The sequence below is a fragment of the Sinocyclocheilus grahami genome, unplaced genomic scaffold, assembly GCF_001515645.1.
Source record: "Sinocyclocheilus grahami isolate Dianchi unplaced genomic scaffold, SAMN03320097.WGS_v1.1 scaffold269.1, whole genome shotgun sequence".
Classification (NCBI taxonomy): Eukaryota; Metazoa; Chordata; class Actinopteri; order Cypriniformes; family Cyprinidae; genus Sinocyclocheilus; species Sinocyclocheilus grahami.
In genome coordinates, this window is record NW_015505448.1 from 643,686 (window position 1) to 661,487 (window position 17,802).

The window sequence follows — 17,802 nt, forward strand, 5'->3', positions numbered from 1 at the left end:
AATCTTAAATGAACAGTGAACAAAATAGCCTTTTCTTTACCATTTTACATTTCAGTATTCAATGGAATTAATTTAACCCCTTAATTGTCACTCACATTTTTGAATATAGACGTGAAAGTGCACTATCCAAACTTAAATTTTTATAATTCATGAATGAAAATATTTTGTAACATGATTTTGATGTACCATTTTCATGGTAATGCAACATTTGATTTTAAAATGGTTTTCAAAGGATGAATTTTGAGATTTTAAGTTTTCAATTGATATATAATTCCTGATGATTTCTAAAGTGTGATGGAGAAAAAGGCAACAAAGAAGACTTTTTGTGACAAAGGTCAGAACTCCTGTTATGATGTAGATTTTAGAGGTGCACTCTTGTCATAAATTAATCTATTACTTTTCCTACATCATTTTTTAACAAAAAACAGTGGTAAAATATCTATTAAGGAGTCTTAGACCTTTTCCAACGACATATAGTTTGTCATGATTAGATTAGGATTTAATTGTAATATAGTGAAGTAAACGTAGGCCTCCCACAGAGGGGACGGGTGACAGTTTAGAGGTTAAAGTGATAAACTGCACTACACAAAAGTTTGGGGTCGGTAAGATTTTTTTTTTTTTGCATGTCTCTTTTGCTCACCAAAGCTGCATTTATTTGATCAAAATATAGTAAAACAGTAATATTATGTAATATCACAAATTAAAATAACTATTTTCTATTATGAATATATAAGTCACATTAAGGTATTTATTTCTGTAGCATAAACAATGCACAATCAATAATGCATTTTTTTATTATTTAAATCAATCACTGTTTATAACGGTTAAAAAGAAAAATACACATTTTGTTGAAATTTTGGCCTTCAAAAATGGTAATCAAAAATGGTAATAGTAATAGTTATTATGGTAATAGTTAATATTTGGGATATCATCCTTGTCTAAGTATGGCATAGAAATGGCAAAGCTAAATCAGTAGGAGAGTGGGCCTGGATGCCAGTCTATTTCAGCGTCACAATGCCAATCCAGCACAACTATGGCTGAAATAGACTGGCATTCATGCCAAAAGTCAAGCCAATTACATTCAATGCCTGCACTGTGAATTGGCTGAGCAAGCAAAGCTAATATAACTAAAAGCACGGGGGCAGACACACTTCAACCTGGGCTAAAAGAAGACTTGAGACACAGCCAGAGACGCACTTAAAACCATCGCAGATCAAGTATGAAAAAGAAAAACCCTCACGGTTTAGATACCAGGTATCTTATCTGGTGTCGTCTCTCAGAAAGTGACTAATTGGTATGTTAAATTTAGATCATTAAAACAAAAATGCAAAAAATTGACATGACATTCAGATGAAATTGTGATTCTTGCTGTGAGTGAATGTGGTTGGTTGAGGATCCTGCGAGGCGTTTTCTTCTGCTCCAGTTGCTGTGTGATGGTGGTAGAGTCTGAGAGGCAAATCACCTCATAATGCACAGACACGTCTACATACACGCATACACAGACACAGCAAGATACTTCACTGTGACCCAAACAGCACTGCACACAACTGTTTTATCTGGCCCTAAACACCTCACAGGAGACCCCATTAGCACCCATTATCACACTGCTGAAAGTTTGAGGTCTGTAAGGCTTTTAATGCTTTTAAAAGAAGTCTCTTACACTTACAAAGGCTTCATTTAATTGTTAAAAATACAGTAAAAATAATATTTTGAAATATTATTACAATTTAAAATTTCTCTTTTCTAATGTAATATATTTTAGAATTTAACTTATTCCTGTGATGCAAAGCAGAATTTTCAGCTTCAGTCATTATTCCAGTCTTCAGTGTCACATGATCTTACAGAAATCATTCTAATATGCCGATTTGACGCTCAAAAAACAATTTTTATTTATTGTTAATGTTGAAAACAGTTGTGCTGCTTAATATTTTCCAGGAACAATTATATATATTTTTAGGATTCTTTGATGAATAGAAAGTTAAAAAAAGAACAGCATTTTTTAAAATAGAAATCTTCTGTAATATAAATGTCTTAACTGTCACTTTTGATCAATTTAATGTGTCCTTGCTGAATACAAATGTTAATCAAGTATTTTTTGAACCAATGACAGATGTAATTTAGATTCATTTAAATTTAGCTTATTTCCACCTTTTAGAATTAAACGTTGTTTTTACTATCATTAAGACTTCTATATTTTTAGTTTTGATATGTGTGGATAACATTTTCATTTCTTCTGTATGATAAACAATTTTGGTACTGTGTTTAGTAACCATTTGACATCCAATTTCAAACCTAGATAGTGTAGCCCAACTAGTTCAAACAGTATTAGTGTCTGTGTTTCTTGTGATATATAACCACTTCAAAGTGACGACAAAAAGAAAAGAGAAATGAATCAATGAACACAGAGGAGAGAGAAGCATCTGCCCCTGACTACAGCTAGAAAGGCAAAAGCTTAAAATACTCACAGCGTTGAGCTTGTCTGTTTTTTTGGCTTCTGGCTCTTTCATGGTGGAGGCCAACAGCTCATCTCCTTTATAGTCCCTGTAGAGCTCTGCTAGTGTTTCTCGCGTCTCCATGTTTGTGCTTTTCAGATGGTATGATGGGCTCTGCTTGGCTTTCTCCTCATCTGTAGGGGATAACAAAAAATGGAGCTTATAAAAGTATCTCTACAATATAACACAACAGTCACAAAAACCTGATTACCTTGCATATGAAATATTTATATATACAGTGGGTACGGAAAGTATTCAGACCCCCTTAAATTTTTCACTCTTTGTTATATTGCAGCCATTTGCTAAAATCATTTAAGTTAATTTTTTTTCCTCATTAATGTACACACAGCACCCCATATTGACAGAAAAACACAGAATTGTTGACATTTGATTTTGAACTTTCTATTCCTTAAAAAAAAAAATTTAAATCAAGGTTTCCACAAACACAAACAAAGCACAACTGTTTTTAACATTGATAATAATAAGAAATGTTTCTGGAGCAGCAAATCAGCATATTACAATGATTTCTGAAAGATCGTGTGACACTTAATACTTCAAAAATGGCTGCTGAAAATTCAGCTTGGCATCGCAGAAATAAATTACATTTTAAAATATATTGAAACAGAAAACTTTGCAATTGTAATTAAATTTAAAAAATAATGTTTTCAATGATTTTTGCAATCTGTTGCATTGTGGAATATAGTGTGCTCTTTTGTAAACTGCAGTTTTATTTTTGCATTATTTATTTGCTAATAAAACTTTTTACTACAGTATATATTAATTTTATAATTAGCTTTTATTTATTTATTGTAATTTATGTTCATTTTAATTTTAAACAATAAGACACTGCTGCACACAAAATTTGCACACTATATACTGCAAGAGCAGTATGCTGTTCCCAAAATACTGAGACCTTTGCTGAAATTAACTGCACTTTTTGTACTGCACTGAAAACACTGAACTCACCAGGGTCGAGGACTTTCATATTGTTTTTCACATGGAAGAAGTCGGAGACATTGAATTTATCCAGATTCGTAGGATCCTGTGATATAAAAGGACAAAATTAGATGTTATATGACATCTTTGGATTTGCTGACAAACTATGTAGAGATCATTAAATGGGTCATAGGATGCCCATTTTCCACAAGTTGATATGATTTTTTAGGGTCTTAATGAAAAGTCTGTAACATAGTTTGGTTAAAATTTCTCAATGGTAGTGTAAAATACACCTTTTTTACCCTGTCAAAAACAGCTCTTTTCAGAGCACGCAGTTTTGTAGCATTTTTCTTTAAATGTTAATGAGCTCTGCTGACCCCGCCCTTCTTTTCCGAGCCGCTCTCAGAGAGTCCGTTTACTTTAGCCGCATTCATCGTGAAACTTGCTAATTAGCACAATATTAGGAAAGGCTATTTGCAAAGATTCATTAAAAAAAACCTTACACTCACTTCTTCTGTAGGTGAAGCTCGATCACAAATGATTCGCGCGAACATAGACGCATTTAGGTAGATCGGGGGCACATTCCCTTCAAAAACGAACGTAATCCACTGCGTCTTCAGCGGCTCAGATGTCGAGAGTAAATGACGACTGCTATGTTCATTATTACATCCAACAAAAGAACACCTCGGTCGCTTAGGAGTCATTCTTGTCTACATCTGCTCCAGTGGTGAAAATGACGGACTGATGACAGCTCACTCAGGGCGGAGCTAAGGTAAGACGCCAGTCCAGTCTGTGCTGAAACGCTACTGTCAATCAAACTATCGTGGGATGACCCCTTTAAGTAAAAAAAATCTAATAAATACTTGACTCAGGACTGCACAACTGTTATAAAACAGCTCATATCATATTTTTCCCTAAATAGAAAGACAAGTAAACACTATAATGAATTTGTTTTGGCACAGTTTTATCAGTTTAGTGGAAATGTTGCTGGCTGAACAGTTTGAGGGTTCGTCTGTTGCAACACACTCACACACTAACAAAAGACAGTTCAGGACCTTCTCATCTCTCTCTCTCTCCTCCACTCTGAGTGACCACCGTAGTATCCATTCCAAATAGGTCAGACAGTGAAACTGTACCACAGCCCGCTTCAGTCCTGCTATTTTAGCTAAACTCCCACTCAACCATCTCTCTGTTTTCAAATATTCCCCCCCATCAATCCTTTTAAAACTCCCCCAGCTTTCCCACCCCACATGGCTCCCAAAATAACCTCTGTGTCGGTCTGAAAACCCCGCCGCCCATCACCTCCCTGACGAGCTCCAGGGATAGACACGTCCAAAGCTCCCACTCTGAGCCATACGGCCTAATCTCACCCGAAAATAACTCCAAGTCCATTTCTATTTCTCCAAACACCCCCCATAACACCCATCAACTCTCTCCCTGACCCAAAATAAACCATGCAAGGACAGCATGGCTTGCTTGCTTTCTATGAATACAGGACACTGGAGGTCAGATGAACACACACAGAAAACACGGATTCAGTTTACAGTGTCTTTCACACATGCCCACGTTTCCCTGTCATACTACAGACTTCTATACTTACATAAGGGCTGTCAAACGATACATTTAACAACAGATTCTGTATTCCCATATTATTGCATACAAATGCACAGAAAATGTAAACATAAAACTCAACACTACCATTAAAAAGTTTAGGGTCAATAAGATGTTTTAAAATGTTTTTGAAAGAAGTATTTTATACTCACCAAAGCTGCATTTATGTGATCAAAAATACAGTAAAAAGAGTCATAATGTGTAATATTACTATTTTAAAATAATTTAAATGTAGTTTATTCTTGATGGCAAAACTGAATTTTCATTCAGTCATTAACATTTGATTAAAACAGCTGAAACTTGTGTACAAATCATATGTTAACATGTGGAAACAGTATTTTAACATTCATCCCGATTAAATGACTGTGGGATCAGTATTGTTATAGTTAACTAAAACAGATACTATTAAAAATTGTTCGCGGTGACTGAAATAAAGCAGAAATAAAATAAAATATTTAAGCAATAAAATATTAAAAATAAAAAAACATTAAATTAAAAAAAAGCCTTAAATGAAAATTAGAAATGTTGATTTGGCAAATAACAGAAATACGTTTAAGTACTAAAATTATTTAAATAATAATAAAAAAAATCTTAAGTTTTAATTTAAATTGTATGTGATTTAGCCATTGTTTTATATATATATATATATATATATATATTAAAATGAAAACTGAAAATATAGAAAATTCTATTTCTAATACAAAATATGAATAATTATTATAAAAGCTGAGAAGATATTTATTATTGTGGCATGCAAATGATTTCCTGTCTGTCAATCATCAGAATCAGCCTGACTATCTGTCTCTCTCTCGACAGCTGTAATCACTGTGGATGTGAACAGACTGTACATTGCCATTTCATAACACTGTAATCCTACAAAAAGCACAGGTTTTGACACACAGCCATATACAAACTTCAAACTAACTGGCTAAAAGCTGTAACTAAAATCTGTATGAAATCACAGCCATGCTGATATAACAGCACCTTCGCTCATGCGACATCGCTTAACCAAACTCAACAGTCATAAACACACACTCTCTGTGCCTGTCACCTGTAGTGTGATGAGATCCTGGCGAGTAAAAGGTTCATCTGTCAACAGGTCTTTATAACTCTTTGTCTTGATGTTGAGCTGTTCCACTGCCTAAACAAAACACACATCCACAGAATATTGACTATTCATGTACACATTTATACAGATTAAAGAAGATTATTGCATCAATAATAAATGACTGACGTAAGCATGATATTAAAGGGGGCATGAACAACCGGATTTTCCATGCTCTTTAGTGTAGACCTACATTTTCCACAATGCATGGAAACTGAACAGCAAAAATGGGTCATTCAGAAATCATGGAAGTGATGTCACAACTGCATTAATGACTTAAATTTAACTATATGGATTCAGAAAACCTGCAACAGTGCACGAGTCATATGGACTACTTTTATGGTACATACTTTTTGAACAGAAAAGAACAACATGAACTTCCAATTAAATTATCCCTTTGTGTTCCATGGAAGAAAAAATCCAACACAAGAGTGAATACATTCATTTAAATTGATAAATAAAATAATTTAAGATATTTTTTTTAATTAACACATTTATAATTTATTTATACAAATAAATATACATTTAGAAATATTTATAAAATAATTTAAGTGATTTTAATAAATTATTATTTTCATTTTTGGGTAAACTATTCCTTTAGTAGAAAAACAAGATGTTTAATTTAAAACAAATAAAATGGGTAAAAAAAAAGGAAAGAATTATGACTGAAAAACTGAATTATGACAGTTTTAGGTGCAAGAAAACTTGAATAACATTATAATTGGACCCCTAGAAACATGTGGGATGTAGTGCGTTTTACCTCATTAGAGAAAACATTTCCTGTGACTTTGTTGGCAACGATGTGGGAGTTGTTTGTGAACACTGTGTAGAGCACAGGACAATGGTACTTCCCTAAAGTACAGGAGATAAAGACAGAATATGCACTGTAGAGGACTTCAATCCATTATCTCTTGTCATTAGCACATTTTGTTGTTGACGCAGGCCAGGTAAGAGGATCACGAGCGTGCGCACACACTAGGGTAGGGCCGATAGATGATGCCATCGTCCATCGCCGATGGCTGATATAGACATCACGATGTTGAGCTGGCATTTGAATGACTAATTTGCTGTTAAACTCCTCATATGAATGCCTGCATGACATGTACAGGCGCATCTCAATAAATTAGAATGTCGTGGAAAAGTTCATTTATTTCAGTAATTCAACTCAAATTGTGAAACTCGTGTATTAAATAAATTCAATGCACACAGACTTGAAGTAGTTTAAGTCTTTGGTTCTTTTAATTGTGATGATTTTGGCTCACATTTAACAAAAACCCACCAATTCACTCAACAAATTAGAATATGGTTGGCAACGATGTGGGAGTTGTTTGTGAACACTGTGTAGAGCACAGGACAATGGTACTTCCCTAAAGTACAGGAGATAAAGACAGAATATGCACTGTAGAGGACTTCAATCCATTATCTCTTGTCATTAGCACATTTTGTTGTTGACGCAGGCCAGGTAAGAGGATCACGAGCGTGCGCACACACTAGGGTAGGGCCGATAGATGATGCCATCGTCCATCGCCGATGGCTGATATAGACATCACGATGTTGAGCTGGCATTTGAATGACTAATTTGCTGTTAAACTCCTCATATGAATGCCTGCATGACATGTACAGGCGCATCTCAATAAATTAGAATGTCGTGGAAAAGTTCATTTATTTCAGTAATTCAACTCAAATTGTGAAACTCGTGTATTAAATAAATTCAATGCACGCAGACTTGAAGTAGTTTAAGTCTTTGGTTCTTTTAATTGTGATGATTTTGGCTCACATTTAACAAAAACCCACCAATTCCCTCAACAAATTAGAATATGGTGACATGTCAATCAGCTAATCAACTCAAAACACCTGCAAAGGTTTCCTGAGCCTTCAAAATGGTCTCTCAGTTTGGTTCACTAGGCTACACAATCATGGGGAAGACTGCTGATCTGACAGTTGTCCAGAAGACAATCATTGACACCCTTCACAAGGAGGGTAAGCCACAAACATTCATTGCCAAAGAAGCTGGCTGTTCACAGAGTGCTGTATCCAAGCATGTTAACAGAAAGTTGAGTGGAAGGAAAAAGTGTGGAAGAAAAAGATGCACAACCAACCGAGAGAACCGCAGCCTTATGAGGATTGTCAAGCAAAATCGATTCAAGAATTTGTGTGAACTTCACAAGGAATGGACTGAGGCTGGGGTCAAGGCATCAAGAGCCACCACACGCAGACGTGTCAAGGAATTTAGCTACAGTTGTCGTATTCCTCCACTCCTGAACCACAGACAACATCAGAGGCGTCTTACCTGGGCTAAGACGAAGAAGAACTGGCAGTTTAGAGAGTTTGCAAGAATGTTTAGCGTCCCTGGTATGAAAATGATCGCTGCGAGACGCCGAGGCTTGAGAGAGTTGTGAGTGAGGGCGCGGGCGCAGATCCAGCTATTATAAGCTTTTTGGACTTGTCTTTGCCACTTAATTTAGCACTTTAGAAAGTTAATAAAGTAGGAAGTTTCAGTTTAGAGTCAGCGATATCTTTTTCTTATTTGCAAAAGATTGGAGATAATTTCGGTTCAATTATAGAATTTTTTATTTTTTTTAGTATCAATATCTGGCAACACTGCATCGCTGGCACTTAAACAAAGCAATCAAAAAAGCCCATGGACAGGTTTTTGCTGACAGGATACGACATTCGGTAAGGGAAACGCAAAAATTATCATAATATTATCTGTCATATACGTTATCAATGCTGTCAAAAACAGTAGCATTTAACACTAGTATGCAGATCTGTAGAACAAGTAGGTTACAGAATTAAATGAAATACGCAAAAACTAGCCATGAAGAAGTCTGCCATGTCATTCAGTATAGTTACATTTTCACAAATCATGCTATAAAATTTCATAAGAGCACTAGACAAAGTTATTGTAGTTATGTATTGTTGCAATAAACAACTGATCAAATTATCCACCCTTAAATATAGTTAAGTAGACCTATTAACAAATTTTGATGCAATAAATAGGGTATGATTTAAAAAATAATCATCCCTCCAAAACAGAGGGATGTAGACATGTAGACATCTACATGTCTGTCTCCTTTAAAGTGTTTATAGTGTATATAATATAACTGTATTTGTAGGGGTTATTATAACACAATTCTTTAACCCAACCCCCTAGCCCAATTCCATGGGAAAACCGTGGACTTGGCAACACTGCGACAGTAATGTCCACAACAGACATGAGTGCGGTCTCAGCGCAAGCACAACAGCTTGAAGTTTTGTCTAATTTGGCACGGTCTCCCTGCTGCTCTAATAGTAGTAAGGCTTTCCTCTGTGTACTGTATACATATCCTTACAAGTACAATTTTAGCTGTATTATTTATGTCCCCTTCAAAAATTGCTCGAGAAAATTTATGTTTATTGCCCCCCCCCCAACTGTTCGACGAAATTTACGCCCCTGGCCACACATCGCCATTTTGCCAAAATTTTCTTCAATAAAACGATCAAATAATCTAATCTAATTTAATCTAATAAAATCAAAAGCTTAGTTATTAAAAATAATTAATGCAACATTTTTATTTAACGTTTTTTAGCATTTTAAGGAGTTAAAAAATTTATTAATTAAAAACGTATTAGAACACGGAATGGCTGTATCTCTTTGCGACCACAACAAACGGGAGACTTTTCAGAAGCGCACTTCAGCTTGCCCTCAGCGCGAGAGTCAAACGAGCGGAAAAGGTACATGTGCCAAATGAGCTTCAGTAGAACAACAGGGAACTGCGGTCTGATGAGATATTGTTATATGTCAGTAAAACAAACTTTCCTGTCCTGTCAGTCATTTTACTGTGCTCACGGCGCACGCTCTTCAACTGTACGCGAAAATGAGGCGCACGCTCACTTCATTAATAAACCGCACTAGAAATTGCGAGCATACATCATCAGTTAAGTCACGAAATTACCAAAATGGCGATTAAAACTGCAAAACTGTGCATGCATGTATGTGCATTACATTTAAGAACGTCTCTAAAATGCATGCAGCCTACTGAAATATTCTGCATTTCGAGATCACAATAGGGCGCAAGATTATAGGCTATGTAATTTTTTTTATTTATAATTTAATGCACAAGTAGGCCAAATGTGAGCACAGTGCAGTTAAATACAAGAAAATATGCGCAAATTTTTCGTTAATTTGTACGAAGATGAAAAGAAAATGAAACCATATTTAAATGCATGAAAAAAAATTTCCTTTGTACAGAACTCGATTTAGGTAGGACAAAAGTGCTGCAATTAATTCATTTTGACAACTAATAGAATGTTAAACACTGACTGATAACTTTTTCAGAGTTCATTGATTATATAAAATTCAGTGAAGGTTGACTATAGTTATCTGCATGTCACATCCATGAGTGGGCCTATGCAAGAATGGAGAACAAGCAATGGTGCAATGGTGGAAACACATGTTTGTGAATGGGCATTTGATTTACATTCGAGAGAAACTAAGATTGTAAACAAGGATATAAACTAGTCACTTTTCACTGAAAATTGGTTGTAAATTCAAAATAGGCCATCTGTGTAATTCAAGTAGATACAATGAGTTGAAAACTCTTGCTACTTCATACTTCAATACAAAACAATGCTGAACTTTGACAAAAAATAGATTTTTAAATGTTATAATAGTGATTTTATAATGTCTAAATATAAATCCATTAGCAAAACATGTAAAAAGAACTTTATTAGAGTGGAAATGGTAAATGAGGCAATGAATGATCCTCTGCTGCTTTTTAGTGGTCTTAGTGGGAATAATGACTCATGAGTATTTGTTTTTCTACCAGGTGAAATCTTGGCAGAAATCTTTCACTTAGCATGGCACATTTTCCATGAATTATCTCTTTAAAAAAAAAAAAAACATTCCGGATGTTCTTTAAAATACATTTTACTATATAAAAATGTGCAAAAATATTAATAATTTTGAGGCAAATTATATATATATATATATATATATATATATATATATATTCAAATTACTCATCTAAAAAGTGTGCAATAGTACATGTGTTTGAAAATAAAAATTTATAAAAAATGTGTTCTACTGTCTGGGGTCTGCCATCAGGAGTTAAAGGAGCCGACACTGATCTTGTATACCCCTCGGCAAATATGCAGTTGCGCCCTTGAGCGGCAGTACTTGCCACACATTTCATTTGTTTGTCAGTGGTACTGAGGATCTGCAAATCATTCACCATCGTCCTCAGTCATCAGTCGTGTCGCGCCGCATCCAGTGTAGACAGCATCACTGATTATAATGAGTTCTATAGACTGATCTATATATAATAAATCTCTATTATAGATCAGTGGTTCTATAGTATTTTGTCACGCCACGCCGCGGAGTTTGAGAGTTGATGAAAAGCTAATAATTAACTGTAAAATATATTTTAAATAAATACAAAGGGCTGTGCTATAATATTATATGGTGCTTAAGTGTAATTTTTAAATTATAGCTGTGATTTAATTAAATAACTGATGTCTGATGTGCTACGCTTTTCAAAATTAATTAAAGGTATATATTAGTATTGTATCTTGTAGTGTAAAATAAAAATTAGAATTAATTTAAAATAATAATACATTTGCAAGATAAAAAAGTGAGGCCTTGCTTTGCAAACACCTCTAACACTAATATTATTCAAATTGATTGGTTTCCTAAAACACCAGTGTGAATGTACAAGTTTGAGTTTACATTAAAGTCCAACACAAAGTCAAAATTAAACAATTACTAAAAAAGGTTGACATTTTGCATTTATTGCATGTCATGTGACCATTAACAGGCATCAGAGAACTGTGAATATGCAAAAGTGACATTAAATTATTTAAAAATTAATTTAAAATCTCAAGGGGTACTTCAAGTAAATATTTTCTACTGGGCTGACAAAAAGGTTTGGGAATCCCTGTGATATACAAGTAAACCAACACACATAACACGTATCTAATAACCTGCCTCACTGCTACCCATTTAAACACAAACTTGTAAAGCAGAACACATGAGAGCATGATATCTGCACAAGAGAAGAAGTCCTGGCATGTCCAAGAGGTCTCTGTAAAAGTCACTTAAACACACACACACACACACACACACACACACACAGTCTGTGTTTCTCATCAGCCCTAGTCAACTCCAGCACTTACTTTCCTCCTCTTCATCTAGTGAAGCAAATCAATCATGAATACTTCAGATAACACAGTCACACACACACAAAATCACAGTGGCATGTCCAGACATGCTCTCACTCAGATGCACAGCTATAAAGATGTAAAGATGCATTACAGATGACAGCCATGTGCCTTGATGGACACTGAATATGGATTTTAAAGCGAGCAAATACAGGACGCCCTACATCACGCTCCGTGTAAACATTCACACAACTTTTGCTGATGCTAGTGCTAACCGATTATGCATGCATCGTGCACACAGAGATCCTATAACCCCTATTCCATAAATTAAGAGTGCAGTGACGTGCATCCAGTGAACTGATTATACAGCAATTTACACCCACATCCACTCCTGGCACACTGAACGCTGTTAGCCACCATCAGCGGGCCTGTGAAATATCTTCATTATAGTCTCAATAATGATTTCTAGATGAGCACAGTAATAGATTATTTTCCCTCTAAGCACAGCATTAAGCTTGACTACTCTCCAAAACATAAAATGAAACTCTCAAAGCAGAAAATTCCTACTGTTTGGCAGCATGTAATGAAATTAAGATTATGAAAGGCTTTCCGTTATTTTAATTTTTTTTTTGCCACTTTCATCTTATTTAGTTTCCTCTTTTATTTTTATTTTGTTTAATGACATAGAATTTTTTTTTTTTTTTTTTTACTTTTTACTGTTAATTTTATTTCTTATGCATCTGTTATGATTATTTTTAAATCCTTTTGGGTACAATAGAGCATTTTCCCTCTAAGTAACATATTAAGCTTGACTACAAAACATAAAATGAAACTCTTAAAGCAGAAAATACCTACCGTTTGGCAAATATGTAATGAACTTATGATTAGGAAATGCTTTGGGTTATCGTAACATTTCATTTGCACTTTTTTTACCAAAGTTCATTGTGCTTTGAATGTTTTTCAGAGTGTTCCTATGTAGTTGCTAGGGTGTTCTGGGTTGTTACTAGGTGGTTAATTACTGGTTTTATTTTAGCATTAAATCTATGATATTGTAGCATTTAAAATTATTAATATTAATTTCCTTTTATTTTATAATTGATATCATATAACATGATTTTTATCATTTAAATTTTAGTAATTTGGTATGTCCTTTTGCCATATATATATATATATTTTTTTTTTTCTATTGCTTTTGTCATTTTTTAAATATATATTTCTATTTAATTTATTTTAAATTATGTTTTAAATGTAATATTTATATTATCTTTTATTTCAATTATTTAAACAAAAAAAAATATTTTTAATAGTTTTAGTTAACTGGTTACTGGCCCAGGTTAAAAAAGCCCGCATATGAGGTTCAGGAAAATCTATGCGATTTTTCGCCAAGTTTATTATCTGAAAAGTAAAAATCATAAGTCTAATTGCATAAAGAAGTTCTTACACATCTCTACTCAGTATGTCACATGATTCAAGGTCCGCATCACAAACAAGTTCCAAGTTTATTACTTAGAGTAGGAGGTTTTCTAACCCTAAATACTAGCTTGCTTTATAGAAAACAGCACTAAATATGTTTCTTCTAAAACCTGCAGTGCTTTTTAAATCATGTACAACAAGAGATTCTGGTTTAAAGCTTTGGATACTCTAGGATGCACAGGCAAGCACACAGACAGCATCATCTGGAGTTGATAATATTGCAGTTTACTTGCTGTCATCAGTTAAGTCTTGGCTTCTCCTCAAATGGAGTCTGACGTCCTCTAGTGGTTGAATCCATGCAGGATTTTTTAATCATAAAGTGAAGTGACTGTGACTTAATGTGTGGCCGAGTATGGTGACCCATATTTAGAATTTGTGCTCTGTATTTAACCCATCCAAGTGCACACACAGAGCAGCGAGTAGTGAGCACACAGCCGGAGCAGTGGGCAGCCACGTGCTGCGGCTCCCGGGAGCAGTTGGGGGTTCGGTGCTTTGCTCAAGGGTCTCGCCTCAGTCGTGGTATTGAAGGTGAAAGAGAGCTTTCACCTCTAATGATTTTAAAGTGTATTGGTCCGTCTCAAATAAATATTACACATCATAAAAACTGAAATACCTCTCCTGTTATGGGGTTGGTACCAAACTTCTTAATCCAAGGCACAATGCTCCTAAAGAGAAAACAAATAATCTTTTTTAAGGCTTTTGAAAGAAGTCTCTTATGCTTACCAAGCCTGTGTTTATTTGATTAAAAATACATTCAAATGTAATATTTTGAAATATTATAACAATTTAAAATAACTTTTCTATTTTAATACATTTTAAAGTGTGATTTATTCCTGTGATGCAAAGCTGAATTTTCAGCATCATTACTCCAGTTTTCAGTGTCACATGATCCTTCAGAAATCATTCTAACATACTGATTTGCTGCTCAAGAAACATTTCTTATTATTATCAAATGTTGAAACTGTTGTTGTGCTGCTTCATATTTTTGTGGAAACCAAGTTTGCTCTTTCAGGATTTTTCGACAATGGACAGTTCAAAAGAACAGAATTTATTCTAAATAGAATTTTTGTAACAATGTAAATGTCTTTACTGTTACTTCTGATCAATTTAATGCATCCTTGCTGAATGAAAGTATTAATTTTGCCCCCCCTTAAACTTTTGAAGGGTAGTGTATGCAATAATAAATATACGCTACTATAAAAAAGTATATAATTAATGTAAGCTTTTATTAAATCATGAATGCAAATAACAGCTTTACAAATGACTCGTTTTTTAAATTTGTAATATACTCACATTAGGTCAAAAACGACCCCATCCACTGTGCACATGGGATACTCAAAGGGCTGAAGAGACAAACTGTGCAAGAGATAAGAGATGAACATTAAAAATCATGCATACAGTATGACACTAAACTAAAACTCCTGTGTGTCATTTCCGAGCCACCAAACGGATCTACAAACATACTGATTGTTTCCAAATAGTCTCCCCATCTTCCACCGAAATGACAGAAGAACAGCCCAAACTCACATGATTTTTTGAGACACATCAGGCTGCTCCAATAAACAGAGCAATGTTTTAAAGGGGTCATATGATGCGATTTAAATTTTTCCTTTCTCTTTGGAGTGTTACAAGCTCTTGGTGCATAAAGAAGATCTGTAAAGTTGCAAAGACTAAAGTCTCAAATCCAAAGAGATATTCTTTATAAAAGTTAAGAGTCAGCCACACCTACCTAAAACGGCTCCGACGTGTTTGAGAGAGGCGGGGCATAGAGGACCTACCATAATGTACAGTATTTGAAAAATAATGTGTTTTTTGAACATTAAAGCATGTCAACATATTCTGTTACACCAAATACACAAAATAATGATCTTTAAAATAGCATCATATGACCCCTTTAAAATACCATAATTTTCAGAAAGTCTAACTAAAACCTGTCTCTGCATATTAAACTGGAACAGAAGAAAATTATTTTGAAATAAATCACTGACACAACAGCTTTAACTCACAAAAAAACAAAAAATGAAAGCATTGTTTAAAACCCCAGATCAGGAGTTATGAAAGCAGAATATATTGCACTAGACCTAACTTACTGTTCAGAAGAAACACAAAGGACTTTTTATCAAACATGAAAGAAGTGAAATCTCACCTGCAGTGATCAAAGGGCAGACGTCTGAAATTGGCTCGTGGGATTTCTATAAACATGATGACAAAAGGCTCATTTATTTTATTCCAGTGCGTTTCAGAGGAAAATGCACCAGCAGTATCAAACATAAAGTGCACAAAATAAAACTATATGTGGTGCAATCAGTCAAACAACATAGCGAATACACTACCATGGAAAAGTTTGGGGTTTGTACGTTTTTTTTAAAAATGCTGTTGAAATAAATATCCTGAAATATTATTAAGGTTTAAAATATCTGTCTTCAATTTGAATTTATTTTAAAATGTTATTTATTCCTGTGATGCAAAGCTGAATTTTCAGCATCATTACCAGTCCTCAATGTCACACGGTTCTTCAGAAATCATACTAATTTGCTGATTTTAAGAAATATTTCTTATTACCACCAATGCTGAAAACAGTTGTGCTGCTTAATATTTTAGTGGAAACCATTATATGTTTTTTTTTTCAAAAGAACAAGCTCAAAACAACAATTTACTTGAAATCTAAATCTTTTGTAACATTATAAATGACTTTACTGTTACTTTGGATCAATTTAATACATCTTTGCTGAATAAAAGTGCAAAAAAGAAAAAAACACCTTACTGAGCCCAAATTTTGAACGGTAGTGTACTTTCTTTGCACACAAAAGTCAGGTTTTACAATCGGCAATGTGTTTATTTCCCCTCACATGACATGACACTTCACTTGACTTTATAAAATATACATACTGCATAAACCGCAAATGTAAAATAGTCTCTGAATACAGTTTTCATTTGTTTTACTCATATTGTAATATGTATCCCACAATGTTTTGTGTTTACTGTTGAATGTTCACCAGATGTTTTCTTAACACAAATAAGTTCAGTAAATCCAGACTAGTTTAAGTACCTGATTTCTTCCCTCCATAAAACTGAGTGTATTCTGTACATGTGATGTACCTGAAACAGACAGATATAACGAAAGTTATTATAATTATTGAAGAATCAGAATTCAATTAAAACAACAAATGGGTAGCAGTTTACTATTACAGCGCTAGAACATCACGGCAACAACAAAAAAAGATACAGCAGTTGCAATTGGAAAGACGCATGAATGACGGCTGAACTTTACAGTTTTAAAACAAATACGTTATGAACCTCAGATCACACATAACACGATATCACTGCAATAAAAAACATACTAATTTTGTTTCAAGTGAAATCATCAGACAATAACTATAGAACGCTCAATAGTTACTGCTGAGTGCAAACACGTTATATTTTACTCGCGTTATGTTTCATTTCAACTCACATCTTATCTTTTTGATGCTGTCTTTTCCCCATTTTTGTGGACGAAGAGGTTGTAGCAAATAAAAGAATAAAAGCTTATATAAGCATAAACAACCAAAACAAAACCTCCGACTGTTTAAGACATACACTTCCGGTCCGTGTTCAGTGCAACAGCAAAATGTGTCCGACGTTCTTCTTCTTCTTCTTTTTCTTCTTTTTGTTAAATGCCACCTACTGTATATCTTGCGCACATCAGGAACATACTATTGGATACATCTGGATTGGTATCAATCAAGGGGGGAAAAAAAGAAAAAAAAGGGGGACACTTGTAATGCCGCACCCACCCCAGAGGATCAGAGCCCAAACTTAAGCTGGCGCTGCATGTTCAGCTCCTCCAGCTTCCACACTGTGCTCCTCAACCTCCGAGATGGGCAGAATTATCATGATCCTCAAACACTAAATCCTGCGGTCTAATCCTGTGAGCTCTAAAATGTTAAAACCACCTTAACCATCTGACTATCACTCAAACCCTTTCCCAGAAGGTCCACGGCACTCACTGGCCTGTTCCTTCTATTGCTAAAAAGACTGTTACGCTGATCTTCATATTTACTACATTTA

At 34.5% G+C, this 17,802-nt stretch overlaps 1 protein-coding gene across 1 annotated transcript in view; it reads right to left on the reverse strand.

Moving 5' to 3' along the window:
- The window catches only part of LOC107599634 (peptidyl-prolyl cis-trans isomerase-like 2), a 36,058-nt gene extending 18,689 nt beyond the window's left edge, over window positions 1–17,369 (reverse strand). Inside the window, exons 1-9 of the mRNA XM_016291284.1 lie at window positions 17,207–17,369; window positions 16,805–16,854; window positions 15,902–15,947; window positions 15,049–15,111; window positions 14,361–14,420; window positions 6,905–7,028; window positions 6,091–6,180; window positions 3,459–3,534; window positions 2,466–2,626 (exon numbers count right to left, since the gene is read on the reverse strand). Coding sequence (XP_016146770.1) covers window positions 2,466–2,626; window positions 3,459–3,534; window positions 6,091–6,180; window positions 6,905–7,028; window positions 14,361–14,420; window positions 15,049–15,111; window positions 15,902–15,947; window positions 16,805–16,854; window positions 17,207–17,238 — 702 coding nt within the window. The 5' untranslated portion in view covers window positions 17,239–17,369. The remainder of the gene's footprint in view (window positions 1–2,465; window positions 2,627–3,458; window positions 3,535–6,090; window positions 6,181–6,904; window positions 7,029–14,360; window positions 14,421–15,048; window positions 15,112–15,901; window positions 15,948–16,804; window positions 16,855–17,206) is intronic.
- Window positions 17,370–17,802: the final 433 nt, after the last annotated feature.